Here is a 20,562-nt window from a genome sequence, read left to right on the forward strand (position 1 = left end):
GCAACGAGCACTCGGAGACGAGTACCAAGGGGAACGCCAACTGCACACGGCAGTGGTGCGAGCCTGCCGAGGAGTGCCCGAGTTTGAAAGTGCATTAATGGTCCAGAAGGGAACATGCGAAGCACTATTCTCTGACCTGCGCGCGTCACTACAAGTGGCACAAGATAGAGCTGGAAGACAACACCTACTGCAGGAAAAGGCGCACGATGCCCATTTCACTGACAGGAGATACCACCGTAACCAGCAAGACCCAAGGCCAGGGCGCGCGCACGCACCAAAATGGAAACCCAACCTTATCCCCAGAGGCAATACAAGATCACCAGGGCCAAGGAATGGCATGCGCACGCATGCAAGTCCAACCACACTCCAGGATAAAAGGGCAGACTATTGCTTCGTATGCAAGAAGCAAGGCTGCAAATCCTGGAAGCACACCAAGGAAGAAAAGGAGAGCGCACGCCAAAGATACCACCAAGCGTGCGATACCTTGGGGGAGGAACACGAGGACTTTGACCAATTCCTTACCAATTGGGAGGCAAGCAGACCTCAGCCGCACGACGACACCAGCGAGGCTGACGACGAGGAGGAGAATGAAGACGAAAAGTACCAGATCGCACAATTTCTCCAAAGCCAAGCATACCTCCATCGCGCGACAGGAGAAGATGTGTATTCTGTAAAGCCCAAACAGCAAGCGGATCAATTCGTGTTACATAACCAATATAGCACGACATATCAAGGAGAGCTATGGGATACAGGAGCCGCGCGTGTGTCCACAGTAGGAAAGTGCCAGGTGTTAGCATACCTGAGAGAAAACCCGCGCGCGCGTATAGATTGGACACCGGGATCGACGGAAGTGCGATTCGGAGGAGGCAAGGCAGAACAGGCTATCGGCACAATGACCATGGAAAACGCACTGGGAACCATTACCTACCACGTCCTAAACGCACAAACACCATTCCTCTTTTGTTTGCACGACGCAGACAAAATGAAGGCGTATTTTAACAATGTTAAAAACGTTATCGTGCGCAAGGATGGCATCAGGATACCAGTGGTGAGGAAATGGGGACACCCATTTTTCAATGTTAGTCGCACGGAGGCGGCAACATTCTTTACTGAGCAAGAACTTCGAAGGCTGCATAGGAGGTTTGGACACCCTCGCACGGAAAGGTTATATAAACTCCTACACGAAGCAGGCCACCGAGAAGTGCGACAAGATATATTGGAGAAAATAACCAAGATTTGCCACCAATGCCAGACGCACGACCCAGCTCCCCAACGATTCAAATTCTCCATTAAGGACGAGTGCGAGTTTAACTATGAGATTATCGTGGACGTACTATGGCTGGATGGCAAGCCAGTACTACACGTTATCGATAGTGCGACGGGATTCCAAGCTGCAACATTCCTGAAGGATATGTCGGCACACACGACTTGGAACGCACTATGCAGGATTTGGATCCATGTTTACCTCGGTCCACCAGATGTTATTACGCACGACCCAGGGAAGAACTTTGCATCAGAGGAGTTCCACAGCAACGCCAGGATAGTAGGAGCTGCGTGCAAAGAGATGCCTGTGGAAGCACATTGGGCATTAGGAAAGGTAGAACGCGCGCATGCCCCGTTAAGGCGTGCGTTCGACATCCTATCCCAGGAGTTAAAGGGTAGTGCGGATAAAGAAACCATCCTGCAAATGACAGTTAAAGCACTAAACGACACGGCTGGACCAAACGGACTAGTTCCAACCTTGCTAGTATTCGGAGCGTACCCCAGGATTAACGAAGATTCTGCACCATCAGCAACTATCGCGCAACGCGCGATGGCGATGTCAAAGGCAAGGAAGGCATTGGCCAAACATCGTGCGGAAATAGCTATCAGCCGCGCGCTTAACACAAGAAACGGACCGCGCGCGCAAGAAATGTTGGAAAGCACGATTGGGAGCGAAGTGTTAGTGTGGAGAGAGGGTAAAGGATGGCAAGGACCATACCAGATTCAAGCTGTGGATCAGACGAATACCACGGTAACCATTAACAACACTCCAAAGACCTTCCGCACGACACATTGCAAACCGTTCCACCGCGACCCAGCCGAAACACAGGAACCGCACGACCTAGACAGGACGACGACCAAGGACCAAGCTGACCCGGACCGGGATAAGACGCAAGACCAACCCGACCCGGACCTGGACGCGCACGACAGGCCATGGACACAAGCAGACCTAGATCGAGCTTTGCAAAAGGAGAAACTTGTGATCCAATTACTGCAAGGAGATGCGTACGTCACAGAAAAAGAGAAAACAGCGTGGGACCTAGCTATCGCACTACGAGCCAAAGGCAAAATCAACACACCCGGACCGCCGTTCGAAACGTCAGACGACCAGGAGATTAATAGCCTGATAGCAAAGGGTGCGATCGAGATGATAAAATATAGTCCGACTCTCCATAATGGCCGGCTGTGGAAGACAAGGCTAGTGCGAGAAATTAAAGGACAGACCTCCGCGCAACCATATGAGAAATCCAGGATGGTGCTACAAGGTTATAATGACCCAGAAAAGGAAGAACTGTTGACGCAAGCACCAACCATCCAACGTATGAGCCAAAGGTTGCTACTGGCGATCGGAGCCGGGTTAATCGCGCGATTAGACATGAGGTTCGAACTGCGGGATATCACACAAGCATATGTGCAATCCGAGGATTTCCTGCAGCGCACGATTATCGCACAGCTACCAAAGGAGATTCGCCATCGCTACCCACCTGACACGGTGCTATGGATTAAAAAGTCGTTGTATGGATTAGCGGAGTCGGGAACATATTGGTGGAAGACATACCACGCGCACCACCGCAACGCCTTAGGAATGAGGCCATCGACGTACGACCCATGTTTACTGCATACAATAGGGGAACCAGACTGTTTTGGTATTACGGGTATGCAGACAGACGACACGCTTACAGTTGCAACTCCGAGTTTTTCAAACCTGGAGGAGGAGAAGTTGCACGCAGCAGGATTCCAGGCAAAGGAGAAACAATTCCTTACGCACGACAACCATTTGGAATTTAACGGATGCAAAATCCAACTGCAGGAAAAGAGCGTGCACATCACCCAAAAAGGGCAACTAGCGCAGCTAAAACTAATCGACCACAAGGCACCAGACGCAGCACAACAATTCATCGCGCAACGAGCCAGAGGAGCATACATCGCTACTATCTGCCAACCAGAGGCTGCGTACGACTTGTCAGTGGCAGCACAAAGCAGCCAACAGCCAACCAAAGAGGCGATAACCGCTTTAAACAAGCGGTTAGCATGGCAGATGGAAAACCCGAACAGGGGGCTTGTGTACCTGCCCATCAACCTGGAGCGCGCGAAGCTGTACATTTTTACGGATGGATCGTTCGCCAATAACAAGGACATGACCTCACAGCTAGGTTATGTTATTGTGTTGGGGGAAGAGATCGCGCGCAGCAAGGAACAATTCCAACTACAGGGGAATATCGTGCACTGGTCCTCTACCAAATGCAAAAGGGTGACAAGAAGTGTGTTAGCAAGCGAGTTATATGGTATGTCCACAGGATTCGACCATGGTTTTGTCCTTTCAACAACGATCGCACGCATCGCAAATGCTTTGGGACAACCACATATCCAAACTATCGTTTGCACAGATTCCAAGTCCTTGTACGACTGTTTAGTGAAACTAGGTAGCACGACAGAGAAAAGGCTGATGATAGATGTAATGTCGTTGCGCGAGTCGTACGAAGCAAGGGAGATAACAGAGATCTGCTGGATAGACGGACACGATAACCCAGCAGATGCCATGACAAAGAAGGATCCCAACGATGCACTCACCAAGCTGATCTCGACCAACAAAGCAACGGTTAGGATCGAAGGTTACGTCGAAAGGCGCACGACTGGGTAACAACATAATCACATCACAACACAAAAGGGAGGTGAACGAGAAAGAGTGTATAATCCTTTGTATTTATCGAAAAAGAAAAATCCAGCGCACGCGGGCGCGCGCAACAAAAACAAGCAGAAAACCCATTAAAGAGGAAAACCCAGCGCACGCAGGCGCGCGAAACAAAAACAAGCGGAAAACCCCATTAAAAAGAAAAGAACCAAACCCCGATTCCCCAGTATAGGAATGTCGCACGCGCGCGACAGTTACTCCAAAAAGATAGGCATGCCAGCCGAACCCAGCGCGCGACCACCATGTTGAGAACCGCCATGCTGAGAACCGCCGTGCTGAGAACCGCCATGGTGCGAGCCGCCGTGCGAGCTACCGCCATCAGACTCGGCCGGAGGGACATTGCCGGCGTGGTGGTGCGAGCATTGAGCAGCACGGCTTTGCCAGACGCACTCAGCACAAGCACCGTTGTGGTAAGGAGGGAGGCGCACGCAATGCCGGAACTTGGGAGAGGCATTGGGGTTGCCACACTTGGAGGGACAACGGACAGCGGTGCGTCCGCGCGACTGGATCAGAACAGCGCGGAAGTAGCTCTCGCGACGAATGATGGTCGCAAACAGGTGCCGGATTTCCTCAGCCGAGCCAGTAGAGACCTTGATCTCGATGTCGCGCGACGGCAAAGCGGCGAGCGCGCGTTCAGAATCCTATAAGACGTGACGTTAGCTTTAGCGCGCGATAAGAAAAGAGAGTCAGGGAATATTTACATTGATGGCCAGGTTGCGGAAGAAAGCACGATTATTTGCGGACGCAGTGGGCAAAGTGATCCAGATCTCATTCTGGGTCCTGCGCACGACAACGGGACCGGCGATGGAATCGACGGTCGAAACAGCAGGGCCAGCAGGGACGAGAGACATGACGACGATCTCGAGTGCGCGCGCGCAAGATGTTGACGACGAAGATCGAGAGAGAGAGAGATGCGGGCGACAGAGAGTGAGAGAGAGAAGTGAAGATTGTTGATGATGAGGAAGAACTGAGCGTGCGACCGATTGTTGATGGAAAGTTGATAAAAGTGAGGATGAGGAGGGAAGAAGTTGAGGGCCGAATCGAGGGAAGGAAGGGCCGTTAATATAGACGGGAAAAGGTGAATCACCTCGAGCGGTTAACTGATCGCACGCGCCTTACAACAAAGATTCGTCAGCAACAAAGAACGAATCACCTCCAGTAATCAAAAGAGGTGCGCAACAATCACGACCAACAAAAGGTGATTCACAGGTCGTTGGTTGAGCGCACAACGGATGATAATGAGAGGCATCTAGCCGTGATTCACGGCGGGAGAATAAGGCACGCGCGCACACGCGCGGTCACGGGACTATTTGGAAACGACATCCCATTTGCATTATTTTCCTTATTTAACATCCCAACCATTACCTGTTGCCGGATACAATAAAAGCGATGCGCGCGCACCCAAAAAGAAAAATTGCCAGTGTTGGAATAGCCTCACTCGCGCGCGCAGCGGAAAGGAGGTAAAGCCGGGCCGGAGCTGCGGCCCCGGCGATTGGGTGACTAAGCAAGGAGCACGGACCGCATGAAAGACTTTTCATCCGGCCGTGAATAATCAAATGCAGTCGCACGACTTAGGTAGAAGACAGACCGAATATACCCAAATTGCAGAGGTATAACGTTCTCACCCATTGATTAAGTCTACCACGCAATGCATTGTTAGTAGACCTGCGAGTCTACGAACAATACTCATTGCGGCAGCCACATGTTCTTCCCGGTGCTGGCTGAAGACAAACCGGGGCGGCGGGGCTTGCGGGGTAGTGTTTGTCGTCGGGAGACGGTTCTCCACACGTAGGGACAGACTGCCGACGAAGACGAAGCTCCAAGACCAATAATTGAAGAAGTGAGATAGAGTTTGCGCTCAGCATAGAGCTGGTCAAGAGGCCTTGGGGTCCGGAACCATCGGCACCCCGCAGCTTTCGGAATTCGTGGGACTTGGAAGGTTAGTCCATGGTCCATCCGGTCCGGCGAACATATAACTAGACACGGCCATTGAGTTATCGCAGCCTCTTGGCGCACAAACGGCCGCTAAGAATCAACTACTACCCGCAGAGCTACTCCCTGAAATCACTCAGCATGTCCACTCCCAACCTTCCCTCTTTCAGCTCCAAAACCTGCCTGGTCACAGGCGGGGCAGGTGGCGTGGGTAAAGTGATCGCCGAGGCGTTTCTCCGCGCCGGAGCAAACGTTGTCGTTTGTGACATAAACCAAGAACGCCTCGCGGATGCTTCAACAGAATTATCGAATTTTGGGTCATTGACTACTTTTGTCGTGGACATCACGCGCGAGGAAGAAGTGCAGCATCTTTTTGACGCCATCACCGTCAAATTCGGCAAGCTCGACATTTTGATCAACAATGCCGGCATTATCGATCGGTTTCAGCCTGTGGGGGACATGGATGTCGACATTTGGAACCGAGTTATAGCTATCAACTTAACGGCGCCCATGCTGGTGAGCAAACTAGCCGTAAACAGCATGCTAACTGCCAACACGGGCGGGTGCATTATCAACATTGCTTCCGTTGCGGCAAAGGCTGGAATGGTTTCAGGTAAGCGCGCTCTTCGCCACTTGACTGGGATCAACCAAAGCTGACTGCAAACCGTCAGGGGCGGCGTACGCCACCAGCAAACACGGGCTCCTGGGACTCACAAAGCACACGGCGGCATTTTATGGCGAGAAGGGAATCGGATGCGTGGCCTTGATGCTGGGCCGCATGCCTGACACTAATATCCTTGAAAGCATGACAAACGCCCACGAGGAGGGGCTGCGCATGGCGCGCAAGGTGCTGTCCGCTGGCGATGCGAGGCCTGTGAGCATGGAAACCGTGGCTGGATATTGCGTGATGCTTGCGCAGGATAACTGTCGTCTTCTGAATGGTGCCTGCATTGGTGCTGACGGCGGTTTGGGCTGTGTGCTGGGTTGAATGGAATGTGTCTATAGAAAGGTAAGATCTGAAGTGCTTCCAGGGGAGCCAAGATTCCAAAGCTGTTCCGGGACGTTTTTCGTCTGGTTGACGAGAAATAACCTAGTCAAACGGGAGCGGAATAAGAGACAGACGAAACAAGCGTATCCGATCTTGCATAGATTCTATTATGACATACGTTTACCTTTGACTTGGTACAGCTGGATGTCATTTTGGTATATCTCAGGGAGTAAATGCCTGCAAGCTTATCAAATGATCAGGCGTTTCATTGTGGCTCATATGATAGTTCACGGTATTGACATCTGGGCAAACAGAAGGAGACAGATAATAAAATTCTTAGTATCGAAGTCATGCGGTATGGTTAACTTCAAGCCGACACCATGGTCATGAAACTGACCAATCTATGACTGGGTCACTGTCGAGTGTAATATCTAATAAGTGTGTTGGGATTGAAATGGTACTCCGAATTCTATATAAAAGACACATGATATAACTTGGTGCCTCCAGATCTAGGCGCAAGAATGAAATGTATGTTCATCGCGGATGTTATTTTGTAATTGCACGGGCTTTTGCAATTCTGTTTAAGCCCAAAACTTACTTTATCCTGCATCAGATAAGTTTCCAATAACTGCTTCTATAGTATCAGTCGACATTTACTAACCCTCCCCCATCGTCTTCCCAGCTTTGCCGTAAGCCGTCTCGAAAAGAAAAAGGAAATATCCGACATGTCAGCTTTGATTTCTTGGGCATCGCTTGCCAGCAAATGTTGCGGCAAAATATGATTCTCTGATTGGGGACCAGTGCTTAGCCAAACTTTCTTAAATTCGTTGACGGCCATACAAAGCCCGCGGCCATAGCTATAAAAGATAGGAAAGGTATGCCATATTGCGGTGATTGGAATATGAACAAGATGACTAAAACATGTCTTTTCACCTAACCCAGTAACTCAACTACGTCTATCTCGGATGTATTACCCCTCACCCCCCCAGAGTAACAAGAATGTGCAACGATAAGCTTCTTTACCTAAGGAAGAGCAAGTAAGAGTCGATGAGGGCTGCTAGGGGAATATTAACCATCCAGTGTCTTATTCTGATCCTGATAAGTTGGCGCATTGGGGCCCATAATATCGGAAGTATCTGTTCATAAATAAGTTACATTTGCACTTATCGATAGTCGACAGGGGGGTAGGTCCCTATTAAACGACTTAACTTCGTTGTACAACCCTACTTTTGTAACCTTTACCATTTCAATCAACAGAATAGACGCAATCAAACTCGAATATGTAGGCGGTTACTTAGTCGCCATCAGCAGTGTGATCAATAGCCCCTTCCTGATCCAAAGGGAAGCATGTTGAAGCGATAACAAAGGTCTACCTAAACGACTGTGACAAGCTTCCGCTGCAGAATGAAACACTTGACCGACAGTTAAGTGTAGACAGTCGACTCACTCCCTTGTCGACGCAGATCCACGTTAAGAGGTACCAAGCTACTTGAAACTCTTCTTTTCTTTCCTCCTGTTACTTAGTTTGAATAATAGAGAAACCCGCAGATACAGCTTTTTGACATCCAAATATTCACCACGCTTTATCAAACCTAACCATCAACGGCGTCTTTTCCCAAACCCCAAAAATCTTCAAGCCCTCCATCCACCCGATGCTTTCGGGCAGCAGCGTAAGATCAAACTCCCAAAGAATTTTGGCCAGTATTACTCTGATTTCGGCGTACGCCAAATGTTTTCCGATGCAATTCCTTGGGCCAGTGGAAAAAGGTTTAAGCACCCCCCTTGCGTCGTCGTCGTACTTGGCGGGCCTAACCGCTGCACCTCTGCCCCCGCCATCACCTCCGTTGTTTTGGGGTAACCAACGTTCGGGCTCGAAAAAATTTGCTCGGGCAAAGTGAAGCGGCGATTTGAACGCAGCCAACTGGTTAACGAGCACCTGGCAGCCCCCGGGGACAAAGGCACCGGCAATAACGTGGCCTTCGGGAGGCGTGGTTCGCGGCAACGTCGTCGGCACGGGCGGGAAAAGACGAAGGGCCTCTTTGATGACGCCGTGCAGGTATGGGAGGTGCCGATCGGTGGTGTTTGTCATGTCCACGTCCTTGGCGCAGGAAAAGGCGCGGCGGACCTCGGCGGCGGCCGAAGAGAGCTTTTCGGGGTTGCGGCAGAGCAGGTAGACAGCCCCAGCGAGCGTCATGGCAGTCGTCTCTGCGCCGGCCATGAGGAGGTTGGACGAGGTCATTAGCATCTCATCACGAGTGATGCCTTCGGGGGTGTCGAGCTTCTGAATGACGTGCTGCATAAAGTCGCTGCGTGGGGTCTTGACCTCCAGGCGGCGATTGAGCTTTTCGATCAGCATGAGTCGGTGTTTGTTTTTCTTCAACGGGAGTTTGTCTGAAGTCATGACGAGCAAGAGGAACTTGTCCAGACGGAAAAACTGTCGCATGAAGCCCAAGAGAAACATGGCTTTGACAATGTAGTACAAATTTTTTATCCATTGCTGTAACAATAGTCAGAAAGGCCGAACAGATAGATGCCCCGAGGAAGTCAATGTCGGCGGACTTACATGTAAATCGTCAGCATCCTCTTTCATGCATCCCATGCACTCACCGTACGTGAGATCACTGACTATGTCGAAAGTGGTGAGCTGAAACCACTTCATGACATTCAGCGGCTCGTTGGCCCTCCCCGTACTCCTCATCTTGTCAACCAACGCTTCGAAATACCCCGAAACAAGAGGCCCCTGCTCCCGCATGGCCTTGTCGGAAAACCCGTGTGAAAAGTTGCGCCTGATCCGCGCATGCGCCGCGTCGTCGCGCACAAAGACCAGGCCCTGAGCGCCGTTTGGCGGGCTAGTTGGGACGAATTCCTTGGCCTTTTTGAGCTGCTTGCGGCCGTCATATCTGCCGTGGATGTCTTCCCATGCCTCCTCGTTGATATAAGACACGGCGCCTGGACCTATGCGGACGACGGGGCCGTATTCCGCATGCAACTCTGCCACCTTGAAGGCGAACTCGCCCTGCAGCGCGTACCAAGTCTGCGCGAGAGCCGTGGCGCCCCATATCTTTGGGCCTGGATATTTAGCCAAGGGGTGGAATGTGATACGGTAGAGCCATGTGAGGGATTGAAAGACAATAAACGAGAACAAGAAGAATTTGATTAAAGATGAGAGGTTTGATGTTCCCGGAATGGTTGAAAGTGAGTGTGCAAAGTCGAATGAAGATGATGGTGAAGACATGGTTTTTGGTACTCTGTTCTGCCAGAGAGACTTGGATGAGATGTCACTGATAGAGGTAATGACAAGAATGTAAGTCTGGGGTGCTCTTCAGATAGCAATGTTAATTGGAGAACTCGTCAGTGAGCAGTGTCAGAAGCGTCAACGACATGGCTGATAGAGTGATAGAGAACGATTTACTCCAAATTCGGGCCACTTGATAAATGCTGCAGTGGAAGGGTTAAATTTTCCCCCAAAAAATATCAATTGTCATTTTTTGCTGTCCAGATCAGCTGAGAAAGACCACACTCAATAGCATGGTAGCTTTAACCAGCAATCATTTCCCCGAGTAATGCCTCCTCCGTGGAGCACTGGCTGAAACCGGTGGTGAACTTTGTAGGCGGAAAGCTTAAAAAAAAAACATTCTTGGAAAGCATATATAATTCCCCGACAAAGAAATAAAATATCCGCTCCTCTTCGGGTAATATCTTTTTTTTTTTTTTTTCTTTTGTTATGTGGATAAAAACACAAACTCAATTTCCACTCTATCGTCCCCAAAGGATCAACCAGACAGCCTTGACACAAATTCTAATCCAATCCGGGCTCATAAGCTTGTAAAGCACCCTTTCTTCTAGCTAAACCGAAAAATATATATATATATATTTTGTAACACATACACAACTTTCCACCAAGTTTATCACCGTCAAAATGCAGCCCGCAAGCCCTCAATCTACGACTAAAATCCTACTCGTCGGCGCCACAGGCTACATTGGAGGATCAATACTTTCACACATAACAAAATCAGATCCCTCGGCCCAGGTGACAGCCTTGATAAGATCGCCGGACGACGTCGAAAAAGTCAACAAGTGGTTTCCAAAGGTCCAAATTATTCAAGGGGATCTGAGCAACGAGACCAAGGTCAAAGAAGCCGCCGCAAACGCCAACGTAATAATCTACGCCGCGCGCAATACGCAAAATGGATTAGAAGCTTTGATGGACGGGCTGTCATCTTCACACCCGTGCTCATCCCGCCACGGCGCTCTGTTCATCATGCTCAGCGCGATCATCTCTCTCGCAGACCCCAAAAATCTCCGCCTGGGCGAGGAGCCTCCCCACGACTCCAATCCAATAAGCGACGTGGACGACGCCGAAGCCATCAAGGCGCTTCCCGACCACCACTGGCACGTGGCTCAGGAGCGCGCCTTCTTCAGCCTCGCCGAGGACAGAAACAGCCGAGGAGGACGCCGCGTCGTCACCCCGGTGGTGATGGGCCTCCCGCTCGCGCTGGGCGCCGGCGCGGGACCCGTCCGGACCGAGGGCTTCGTGCACGACTACGTGCGCGCGGTGGCCCGCCGTGCCGGCGAGGGCGCAAAGGGCCCCTTTGTCATGGGCCAGGGCCGCAACGTCTGGAGCTGGTGCACGACGCAGGACATTGCCGACGCCGCCTGGACGATTGTGAACCGGTGGAGGGACGACGAGGGCCGCGGATGGGACGAGCAGCTGTGCGGGTACTACTACGTCGAGGCCGGGCAGCTCGTAATGCGGGATGTGGCTTACGAGGTGTCGAGGGCCGTGACGGGCGTCGAGGCGGCGCCTGAGGACTGCGACTCGTTGCAGTATCCCCAGTTCGCGCAGCTTATGCCGGTGTTGCCGGGGCTGTGGGGCGTCACCGCCAGGTGCAAGGCTGACAGGCTGAGGAGGATGGGGTGGACACCCAAGTTCACTACCTGGCAGCCTGTCGTACAGCAGTGTGCCAAAGCGATAGTGTGAATTTTAGTGTTGTCTAAGTAAGTAGAGAATGCCTAAGCCAGTAGCTTCGAGTACTCATTCTTGACCTCTCTCCAATACAGTGAACGGCAAGAATGGAATTTCCAGGTCGGTAAAAGCCAGTATTCCAATCAGGAATAGGTTGAGCCGGGAAATGTTTGTAGCACTTTGTTGGGCCTACAGAGATAAGGTACGCAGGTCACCGTCAGGTGGCCAGTTGCAACATAGTATTACTATACATTATCGTTGGGAAAATTACAATTCTATCCAGCTGCTACTACATGTATTTGGAAAAGTAAATGGATTTAAAATCTGCAATGAACGGCGCTCTTCATCAGCCAACAGAGTGGTCTCATCAATCCCCAACCTGCCAACCCCCGGAAGAATCTCTCATCCAGGACCAAGAATATCAATACTTGGCCTGGCTTCCTGGCTAAATATGCCATCATTCCATCTGCCCAAGGACTTCCGAGTTTACCAATTTACTCGACTTCAAAATTGCCAATGACAGTTTACTGATTGGTATCGGTGCCAAAAGCTCAAATATGGAGAGCCCACTTTTAAAGTTTTGAACCACCCAGTTTCGCATCGAGGTTGCCTTTAATGAATCAACTGTAAAAGCAAGTATCAGTTAGCAAAATGTTCCTATTTTGGTTGTGAACATTAAAAAATGGATAAAATGAACTTACTCCCATACGCTGACAGGTCTTTCTCTTCGTCGATGCTATCGACTTCGACACCTATAATCTGCGCTATTTTCGCTTTGAGACTTTGCTGGATAACCAAGACGGCCTGGTTCAAATCTTTAGCCGACCCCAAAGTCTCCGAGATTGATCCAGACTCTTTGCCTTTGCTTGCACCCTGAGCCGAAGCTCCATCCTTCAAAGCCTCCTCCTCCAGCCAGGGCGGCGTGGTACGATGATCAAACTTGCGATCCAACGGCCAATTACTCAAAAGGGCCCCTGCACGGGGGACCCGCGACGAAAGCCCGACAATCAACTGAGGCGGCAGTGTTTGTGGCGAAAAGGTGCCGTCAATCACCATCTTGACGCTGGCCAGCGTTTCAGCCATGCTCACAACCACGGGCGAGAGGTGCCCAAACATGGCCAGGTACTCGTGCACATCACCAAAGGCCGCCATCGTTCCACGCCCGTAGTGGCCAGAATCCGAGACCAGGCCTAGGTTGAGGCTGGTGGCAGTGAGACCACGGGCGCGGCGGTGGTGGGCCAGCGAGTCCTCAAAGGTGTTTCCGGCGCAGTAATTGGCCTGGGCCGTGTTACCGATGACGCCCGACACGGAAGAGAGCAGGATGAAAAAGTCCAGATCCTCGGATGCGGTGACGGCTAGCTTGTGCAAATTCCAGCTGCCGCGGATCTTGGGCGCCGTGGTCGCCTCCCACTGCGCGTGGTTCATGTTTTCAAACGTCGTGTCGTTAAGAACCATTGCCGACTGTATGATGCCTTTTATCCGCGAGCCGGACAGTTTCAGACCTTCTCCGAGCTCCTTCATATCGCCTTCCGAGGTGATGTCGCATGCTAGAACGTCTACGTGGCATCCGCTCTGTTGGAGTTTGGATATTTCAGTGGACGCCTCCAGGGTCATCTTGGACTGGCCAAACCGGGAGAGGAGTACGAGATGGCGTGCGCCCAATTCCCGTAACATGGACGCAAGCCGGAGGCCAATTGCACCGAGGCCTCCAGAGATGATGTACGTTCCGTTAGAGTCCAAGGCGGTTCCAGTTTGCTTCCGAACATGGCAATAGACGCTGACACTCTCGCTCGGAAGGAACTCTAGCACTCTTCTTTTATTTTTACTTGACACCGACGTGTACAGTTCGGCAAGCCGACGAGTGTTGCTGGCTGAAACCGTCTCCAGGGGATCTGATAGGTGAATTTTACCAAGCTGGAGGCAGCGAAGAACAGCCGCCATGGCATCATCTAGACCACGACGGTGCTTTTTGGAGTCCCGGTAGAGATCCCGAAGGAGAACGCTGCGGACTTTGGAGTCAAAACCAGAAGGCGTTGCGTCACCGTTCGGGCTTGAGTCTAGACCCACGATACAGCCCTCTTCGGAAATAGTCTCGGCGAGTCTTTGCAGCCGGTGGGGACGATCTCGTAGCATGTTGGAGACGACAACCGTCGCCCCTCCCGTTGATGCACATAGTAGTCTGGCTGTTTGCCGGTTCATGCGGGGAACGACGACGACCTTTCGGTCGATGTCGATGGCCGATTTGAAATCCAAGGAGATCTCGCCGTCTTGGATTACAAAGACCTTGCAAGCACCAAGCGCTTTGGAAGCCTGGACTAAAGAGTGCAGCAGGACGGTATTTCCTGCAACATCAATGATGACTGACGGTTCCCGTGTCTCCGACAGTCTGGCCATTCCAGAGAGAATATAAAAGGCAACGGCCAACGGGCCGAGCCAAAACGCGGCTGGGGCCAGCGACTTGCCGATCGTATCTTTGGGCAACCGTATCAAGCCGTGGCGAATGTTGTAAGTTGAAACGTGTCGTACTGGACCCGGGGTGGTGATCAGTACAAGGTCTCCTTCCGCGATATCTGAGTGTGCCGATGGTGAATCTTGGGTTGTCAGGCTTTCAACTATGCCGATTGTTTGTTCCGCAATAATGAGGGAGTGATCCCCACTGCTGCTGTTTGATTTAGCGGTCCCTTTAATTGCGGCATGGGTCGTCCTTATTTGAACAGTGGAGGACGTACTGCTACCGACAACTGCATCTGTGCTTGGTTGCAAGACCCAACGTGCGTCTTTGCCACCACCGCCAAGATCTCTCAGCCATAGATGGGGACCTTCATTACTTCCATCATCATTTGTCAGGCTTTCCCATGGTTGATCGATGGCGGGATGAAGATGAACCATCGGCCCGGTCTGATCTTGTGACTTCTCGGTGGCAAGATACATGTCGGCATCGGGAGCGGCAATGATTCTTGGAATGAGAAGCCGACCATCCTTCTCTGCGAATTCAGACTCGGGTGCTTTTTCACCAGACCAGCGTGTAGCCGACAGCCTCAGCGTTTCCAAAATGACCACTGCAGCATGCTCAAGCTTTTGTGAGAGGGTCTCAGGACTTAAGTCCAAATAAGGCAGCGACATGCTTGGGTACTCGGCCCGTATACTCCTCAAGAACCCAACCGTTGGCGAATATTCGAGACTGATCTCTGAGTATGGGTTAAGGAGATCAGCGACTGCCACCCAAAGCATATAGGACGCTCCGGAGCCAACAATTCTGCGGCACGCATCAAGCTCATCTGGTGACCAACTATGTACCAGTGGTGCTTCAACTTCGAGCAACGAGATTAGAGTCTGGCCCTTGAGCTTGGCAGGATCGGCCGCCGCTTCTGCTAGACTCTTGTACAGGAAGTCAATCCCCATATGTGACAACTGGCTAGAAAGTAGCTCGACGAGCTGGGAAGTAGTACCTCCAAGCTTTTCAGCTCTTGCAATGAGGTAGACTTTCCCGAAAGCGTGTCCGGAGTCCTGAGTGGTCACACTGAGCTCTGTCACATCAACACTATCAGTAGAAGGCGCAGGGTCGGAATTACAGTTGGCACCTAAGACATGAAAGACTCGGAGTGCAGGGACTTTTCCGAGGTCCGACTTCCATTGCTCCCAAGATATTTGCGATGCTTGAATGCCCTGGTCAAGAAGCACAACCATCGCATCGGGAGCACATGCCTCTTTGACCAGGGCAGAAAGCTGACATAGGTCTGCGTCCGACATGATACCATCCAACTGGTGCACCAAGAGGTCAAACTTGCCACCCTCTGCTTGCAGCTTTGTGACACGCCCGAGCTGCTCTCGCCATTTGACCGACGAGCTGATGGAGACGCAGGAGGCAAGGCCCGCAAGGTGGTTGCCTTGCTCCAATGACGCGCGCAGAGGCGACGCGCCTACAAAGAGGGCGCGGACGTGTGCCCGCTTGTGAGTAAACAAGTCCACCAGGTTCGCGCAGTGGCGGTCTGCCGAGTCTGTTCCAACGACAAGGTTTTGCTTCCATTGAGCAAATGATTGATCAATGTCTTGCTTCCATACCATCTTGGCAGTGCGCTGGAACTCGCTCACCGCCTGCCGGGCAGCTTCTTCCCTGAACTTTTCAAGGTCCAACGCCGCACGCGGAAGAAACCGCAGGATGATGTCGTCGACAACCACAGAGGGTTCTGACATGTCTTGTTGGGCAAAGGTCAGGTTTCCTGTGATGGTCTTGCCGGCGTTTGTCTCCTCACCATCATCCTCTGGATTGTTCTGCTCCCTGGCAGTCGCAACTCCCACAAGCCTCGAGCCAGCAGCCTGAGGGGTGGAAGTACTGATGAAGACCCTGCGGAGCGAAACGGGAATGGCGGCATGTTCCATGCTGCCTTGATGCGAGAGGGACTGTAGAGCGGCAAACACTAGCTGAAAAAGGCCGTCAAGAGTCGCAGGATGGACTACGGCCTTGTGTTCGTAGGCATATGGCATGGTTGAGCGAGTATCGGGTACCAAAAGCTCCCCAAAGGCGCTGCCTAAACCACGAGAGCTCTCTTCATCCTCGACCTGCCGTTCAGTCTTATTCCTCCTTCTGCAGCGGATTTCCTGCAGTCCTCTGAAAGTGGGACCGTATTCAAGACCAATGGAAGCCAAGTGGCTATAAAATGCGGCGACATCGATCGATTCATTGGCCATTGCAGCAATTCGTTCCAGCTCCGGGAGCTTGGCAGAAACCCATTCTTCCCTTCGTGCAGCTCGCTCAAAGTCTATTGACTCGAGGTTGCTATCCACAACGCCTTGCACTGTTCCTGTTGCCAGCCTGCGCCACCCGTCCGCAGTGTCTGAAGCTGCGAACACGGAAAAGACAAAGGACATATCCTCATGTGGCTCTGCAGTGAGGGATATTGCGACGGCCTGGCCATCCTCATTCCCGTCCTTTTGAGCGCCACTGCTCCCAATCATCAAGCCGTTTTCGAATTGTACATTCGACAGTTCAAAGCCGCAAAGTGGAAGGCCTCGCTCGTCCGATAGGGCCCGCACAGCCTCAATGGCCATTGCAAGGTAGCCTGCCGCCGGAAACAGCGCCGGTCCATCCACTGCGTGATCTGCAAGCCATGGAAGATCTCTTATGCGGAGAACATTGTGCCATTGAGGCTGAAATGGGTTTCTGGGTAGTCTAGGTACGCCTATAAGGTCATGTCGCGGCTTCGCCAGCTCTTTGAAACCGCACGTATCGTGCCAGTAGGTCTTGCGGTGGTCCCAGGCATACGTTGGCAAAAGTGGCAATTCTTCTAGTCTAAGGTTCTTGACCTCTGATGGTTCTAGGCCATTCACCTTTGGCAAATCGACCGGCTGCCCAATCGCCCAAAGGGTCCCTGCGGCGTTGAGGACCGAGTTTCGGGAGTCTTGGTCTGCGGAAAGCATGGAAACATATTGAACGGACCCTGCAGTGGACGACTTGGCTGATGTTGTCGTGATATCGGCCATGATTTGACTTATGGGGCCAGCGAGTGTCTTGGACGGGCCAATCTCTAATACTGTGCTGTTTGAAAAGCCGCCCGAGGATCCGTCGGCGTTTTTGCTCAAGAGGAGGTTGCGAAGCGCACCTGCAAACCGTACCGGCGACTTCATGTTCAAATGCCAATAGTCTGCCGAAGATAGAACTGCTGCATCCACAATCGGACCCTCGGTCACCGAGGAGTACATGGGGACGCTCAAGGAGCCACAAATATGTTCCTCTTTTGGACCCGTCGAGTTAAAGGAGCCAACAGCTTCCACAAAGTCCCCGCCCACTTTGTCCATGTATGGCGAGTGGTATGCGACACCTCCGGTTCGGAGACCACGCGCAAAGTGTCCCGCCTCGCGCAGGGCCTGCTCGATTCTCGACATGGCAGACGCCTCGCCAGACAAAGTGACGCTCCGGGGACTGTTTATGCAGGCCACCGTGAGTTCCCCCTCCGGATCGTGCTCGGCAAGAAAGGCGCGAGTTTCCGTCTCGGACAGGCCAACTGCGAGCATCGAGCCTAGACGGCCATCTAGCCTGGAAACCACCTGCGCCGAGAGGAGACCTCTGTAGTAGGCAACCCTGATCGCATCCCTGTGCGACACTGCGCCGGCGGCGTGCGCGGCGACTATCTCGCCAGAGGAGTGCCCTATCACCGCCGATGGTGTGACGCCCCAGTGGGCGAGGAGGTGGACCAGGGCAATCTGGACCGCCGTGCAGGCCGGCTGGGATCGTCGAGGGTCATTGATGAACTCGACGTCGCGGTTCTTGGTCAGAAGCTCAACCAAATCCCACTCACAGCCTAGAGATTGCAGCACCTCTTGGCTGTAAGCTATGCTGGCTGTAAACACGGGGAAGCGATTGTCTTGTAGAAGCTCAGCTGCCATTCCCGGACGCTGGGCACCCTGACCTGTGAAGCAAAACACAAGAGGTCGGCGAGTGTGTGGTGAATGAAATTCTGGCAGCTGGGGCTGCTGGTTCTGATTTGTGGTGCCGCCCAAAAGCTTGTGCGCCAAGTCATCTTTGGTGGTGGCGACGGCGAAACATCGGAAACTGTGCATAGTCCGTTTGCGCGCGAGGATATAAGACAAGGACTTCTGATCCACGGATTTTTTCTCTTTAACAAAACCCCCAAGACTTTTGGCGTTGCGCCCAAGACCCTTTCGGTCAGAGGAGGAAAGCACAAACAGCAAGGGTCCGTCGTCTTGGCCACCGCAGCCGCTTGTCGACTGTGGCTCGCGGCTTGCTGCTACCTCTTGCAGGTTGCCGAGGCGTCGGGTGATGTGTCTTATGCCCCGAATCCCCATGGCCTCCGCATAATGCCTGGCATCGTCAATCACGGCGTGGGCGTTGGCGCCACCGAAGCCGAACGAGTTGACGCTGGCCCTCCTCAGGCCCTCGGTGGGCCACGGCCTGCAACCGCGGGTGGGGAACTCGAGATGACCGCTTTCATGGTGCTCCTTGAGTTTGGGATTCAGGTCGACCAGGCCTCCGATCGGGGGTATCATGCCAGCCTCTAGGCAGAGTACCGCTTTGATTAGACCGGCCAGCCCTGCGCAGCCCTCGGTGTGGCCGATGTTGGGCTTGACGCTCCCGACAAACAACGGCCCAAGGCCGCGAGCCTTTCGTGCAGCACCAATGGTTTTACTGATTGCGCGTGCCTCGATCGGATCCTGTCCAGAAAGACAAAGTCCTCCGTCAGTAAATTGCCACAAAAACCAGAGCCAATAACAGTCAATCGTAGCCAACTTACCCCTACTGATGTTCCGGTACCATGTGCTGATAGGATTGATGGTTAGCGGCATATTCCGATATTCCGTCTGATATATCTCACTGTGCATGTATATATCTACATATCTCTGCTTACCTTCAAAGTAACTGGTGTAGGCCATATCTAGCCCAGCGTCTCGGTAAACCTTGCAAATCAAGGCAGCCTGTGCATCGCCGCTGGGTACTGTAATCCCCGGGGTCTTACCGTCTGAACCAACACCTGTGCCGCGTATCACGGCCCGGATTACATCGCCGTCCTCAACCGCAGCGGACAAAGTTTTGACCACCACCCCGGCGATGCCCTCTCCCCGACCGTAGCCATTTGCCGAAGCATCAAACGATTTGCTCACCCCTTCTGTGCTGACCATGTGCATCGACGACAGCTGCGAGAACAAGGTTGGGTGCAGGATCAGATTGTGTCCCGTCACCAGCGCCTGGCGCGACTCGCCGGTCCTCAGCGACTGGCAGGCGAGGTGTATGGCATACAAGCTGGACGAGCACGCCGTGTCGAGGGTCAAGCTCGGGCCCTCGAGGTCAAAGAACCACGAGATCCGGTTCGACAGCATCGACTTGCCAGTCCCGGCGGCAGAGTTGGTCCCCAGGCGGAACGGGTCGCCCTCGGCCAGCGCCTGGTAGTCGTTCGTCATGACTCCGCTGTACACCGCCGTGGCGCTCTTGGCGAGCCTGTGCATGGGCATCCCGGCATTCTCAAAAGCCTCGTATGCAATCTCGAGGCCCAGCCGCTGCATGGGGTCCATGGCCGCGGCCTCCTCGGCGGAAATGGAAAAGAAGGGGGCGTCAAACGTCCCCACGTCCTCGATGAAATGCCCCGATGTGGTGCACAGCTGACCGCTGCGCTCCCTGGACGGGTGGTACCACGCCTCGGGCCGCCAGCTCCTTTCGGGGATCTGAGAGTGGCCGCTCCGCCCGGCGCTAACCAGGTCCCAAAGTTTTGATGGATTCTCCGCCTGCGCGAAGCGGCACGCGATGCCTACAATGGCAATGGGCTCTGGAGAGTTGCTTGTCTCAAACTCAGATGGCGCAGAGCTCGTGAAGGAGCCCGGGGTTCCAAGCCTTGGGCTGGCCCCTCCTCGGCTGCTATTCGAACTGCTCTTGTCTAGATCGCTGTCGGAATTCGATCGTCCTGAGTATGAGTGAGTTGTGGGTACACGCATATCGTTTGCTGGTTCCAGCTCGGGACTAGCCGCCCAGCTAGACAAAGTTTGAACATTCATTTTATTTGGCATCGTAAAGGTTGAATTGGGATGAGGCTTCTATTGGCTTCGGAAGAAGCTTCTATTGCAGAAAGCGTGGTCGAAATTCAATTGAATTACTTCAAAGTTGATGAAGATAGGATGAAGACAAGAAGAGGGTGTGATCAATATCAGACCATGAACTTTCATTCGCAAGATTTGGTGCTACTTACAATTAGTGCGAAACCTTGTGCCTTTAAA

The 20,562-nt window shown here is 52.6% G+C and overlaps 4 protein-coding genes across 4 annotated transcripts; 2 read left to right on the forward strand and 2 right to left on the reverse strand.

Moving 5' to 3' along the window:
• The first annotated feature begins 5,824 nt into the window (after positions 1-5,824).
• Positions 5,825-7,211, forward strand: PgNI_11800 (uncharacterized protein). Its single transcript, XM_031131764.1, has 3 exons — positions 5,825-6,500; positions 6,559-6,896; positions 6,982-7,211. The coding sequence occupies exons 1-2, from the start codon at positions 6,029-6,031 to the stop codon at positions 6,873-6,875; spliced, it is 789 nt and encodes a 262-aa protein (XP_030976363.1). The 5' UTR covers positions 5,825-6,028; the 3' UTR covers positions 6,876-6,896; positions 6,982-7,211.
• A 1,237-nt stretch (positions 7,212-8,448) lies between these two features.
• On the reverse strand, positions 8,449-10,110 carry PgNI_11801 (uncharacterized protein; the record flags this gene model as incomplete). Its single annotated transcript, XM_031131765.1, has 2 exons — positions 8,449-9,338; positions 9,483-10,110. The coding sequence occupies 2 exons, from the start codon at positions 10,108-10,110 to the stop codon at positions 8,449-8,451; spliced, it is 1,518 nt and encodes a 505-aa protein (XP_030976362.1).
• Positions 10,111-10,794: 684 nt separating this feature from the next.
• PgNI_11802 (uncharacterized protein) lies at positions 10,795-11,856 on the forward strand (the record flags this gene model as incomplete). The annotated part of the gene is made up of 1 exon (XM_031131766.1): positions 10,795-11,856. The coding sequence occupies one exon, from the start codon at positions 10,795-10,797 to the stop codon at positions 11,854-11,856; it is 1,062 nt and encodes a 353-aa protein (XP_030976365.1).
• Positions 11,857-12,413: 557 nt separating this feature from the next.
• Positions 12,414-20,343, reverse strand: PgNI_11803 (uncharacterized protein; the record flags this gene model as incomplete). The annotated part of the gene is made up of 4 exons (XM_031131767.1): positions 12,414-12,451; positions 12,543-19,011; positions 19,092-19,117; positions 19,206-20,343. The coding sequence occupies 4 exons, from the start codon at positions 20,341-20,343 to the stop codon at positions 12,414-12,416; spliced, it is 7,671 nt and encodes a 2,556-aa protein (XP_030976364.1).
• Between the last annotated feature and the right edge of the window lie 219 nt (positions 20,344-20,562).

Source organism: Pyricularia grisea (assembly GCF_004355905.1).
Source record: "Pyricularia grisea strain NI907 chromosome V map unlocalized Pyricularia_grisea_NI907_Scaffold_10, whole genome shotgun sequence".
Taxonomy (NCBI): Eukaryota; Fungi; Ascomycota; class Sordariomycetes; order Magnaporthales; family Pyriculariaceae; genus Pyricularia; species Pyricularia grisea.

What these genes read in the sequence shown, in the direction of transcription:
- PgNI_11800 (XM_031131764.1), top strand. Translation starts at nt 6,029, where the DNA reads ATGTCCACTCCCAACCTTCCCTCTTTCAGCTCCAAAACCTGCCTGGTC. An exon ending in AAAGGCTGGAATGGTTTCAG is followed by an intron (nt 6,501 to 6,558) that starts GTAAGCGCGCTC and finishes GCAAACCGTCAG; the next exon opens with GGGCGGCGTACGCCACCAGC.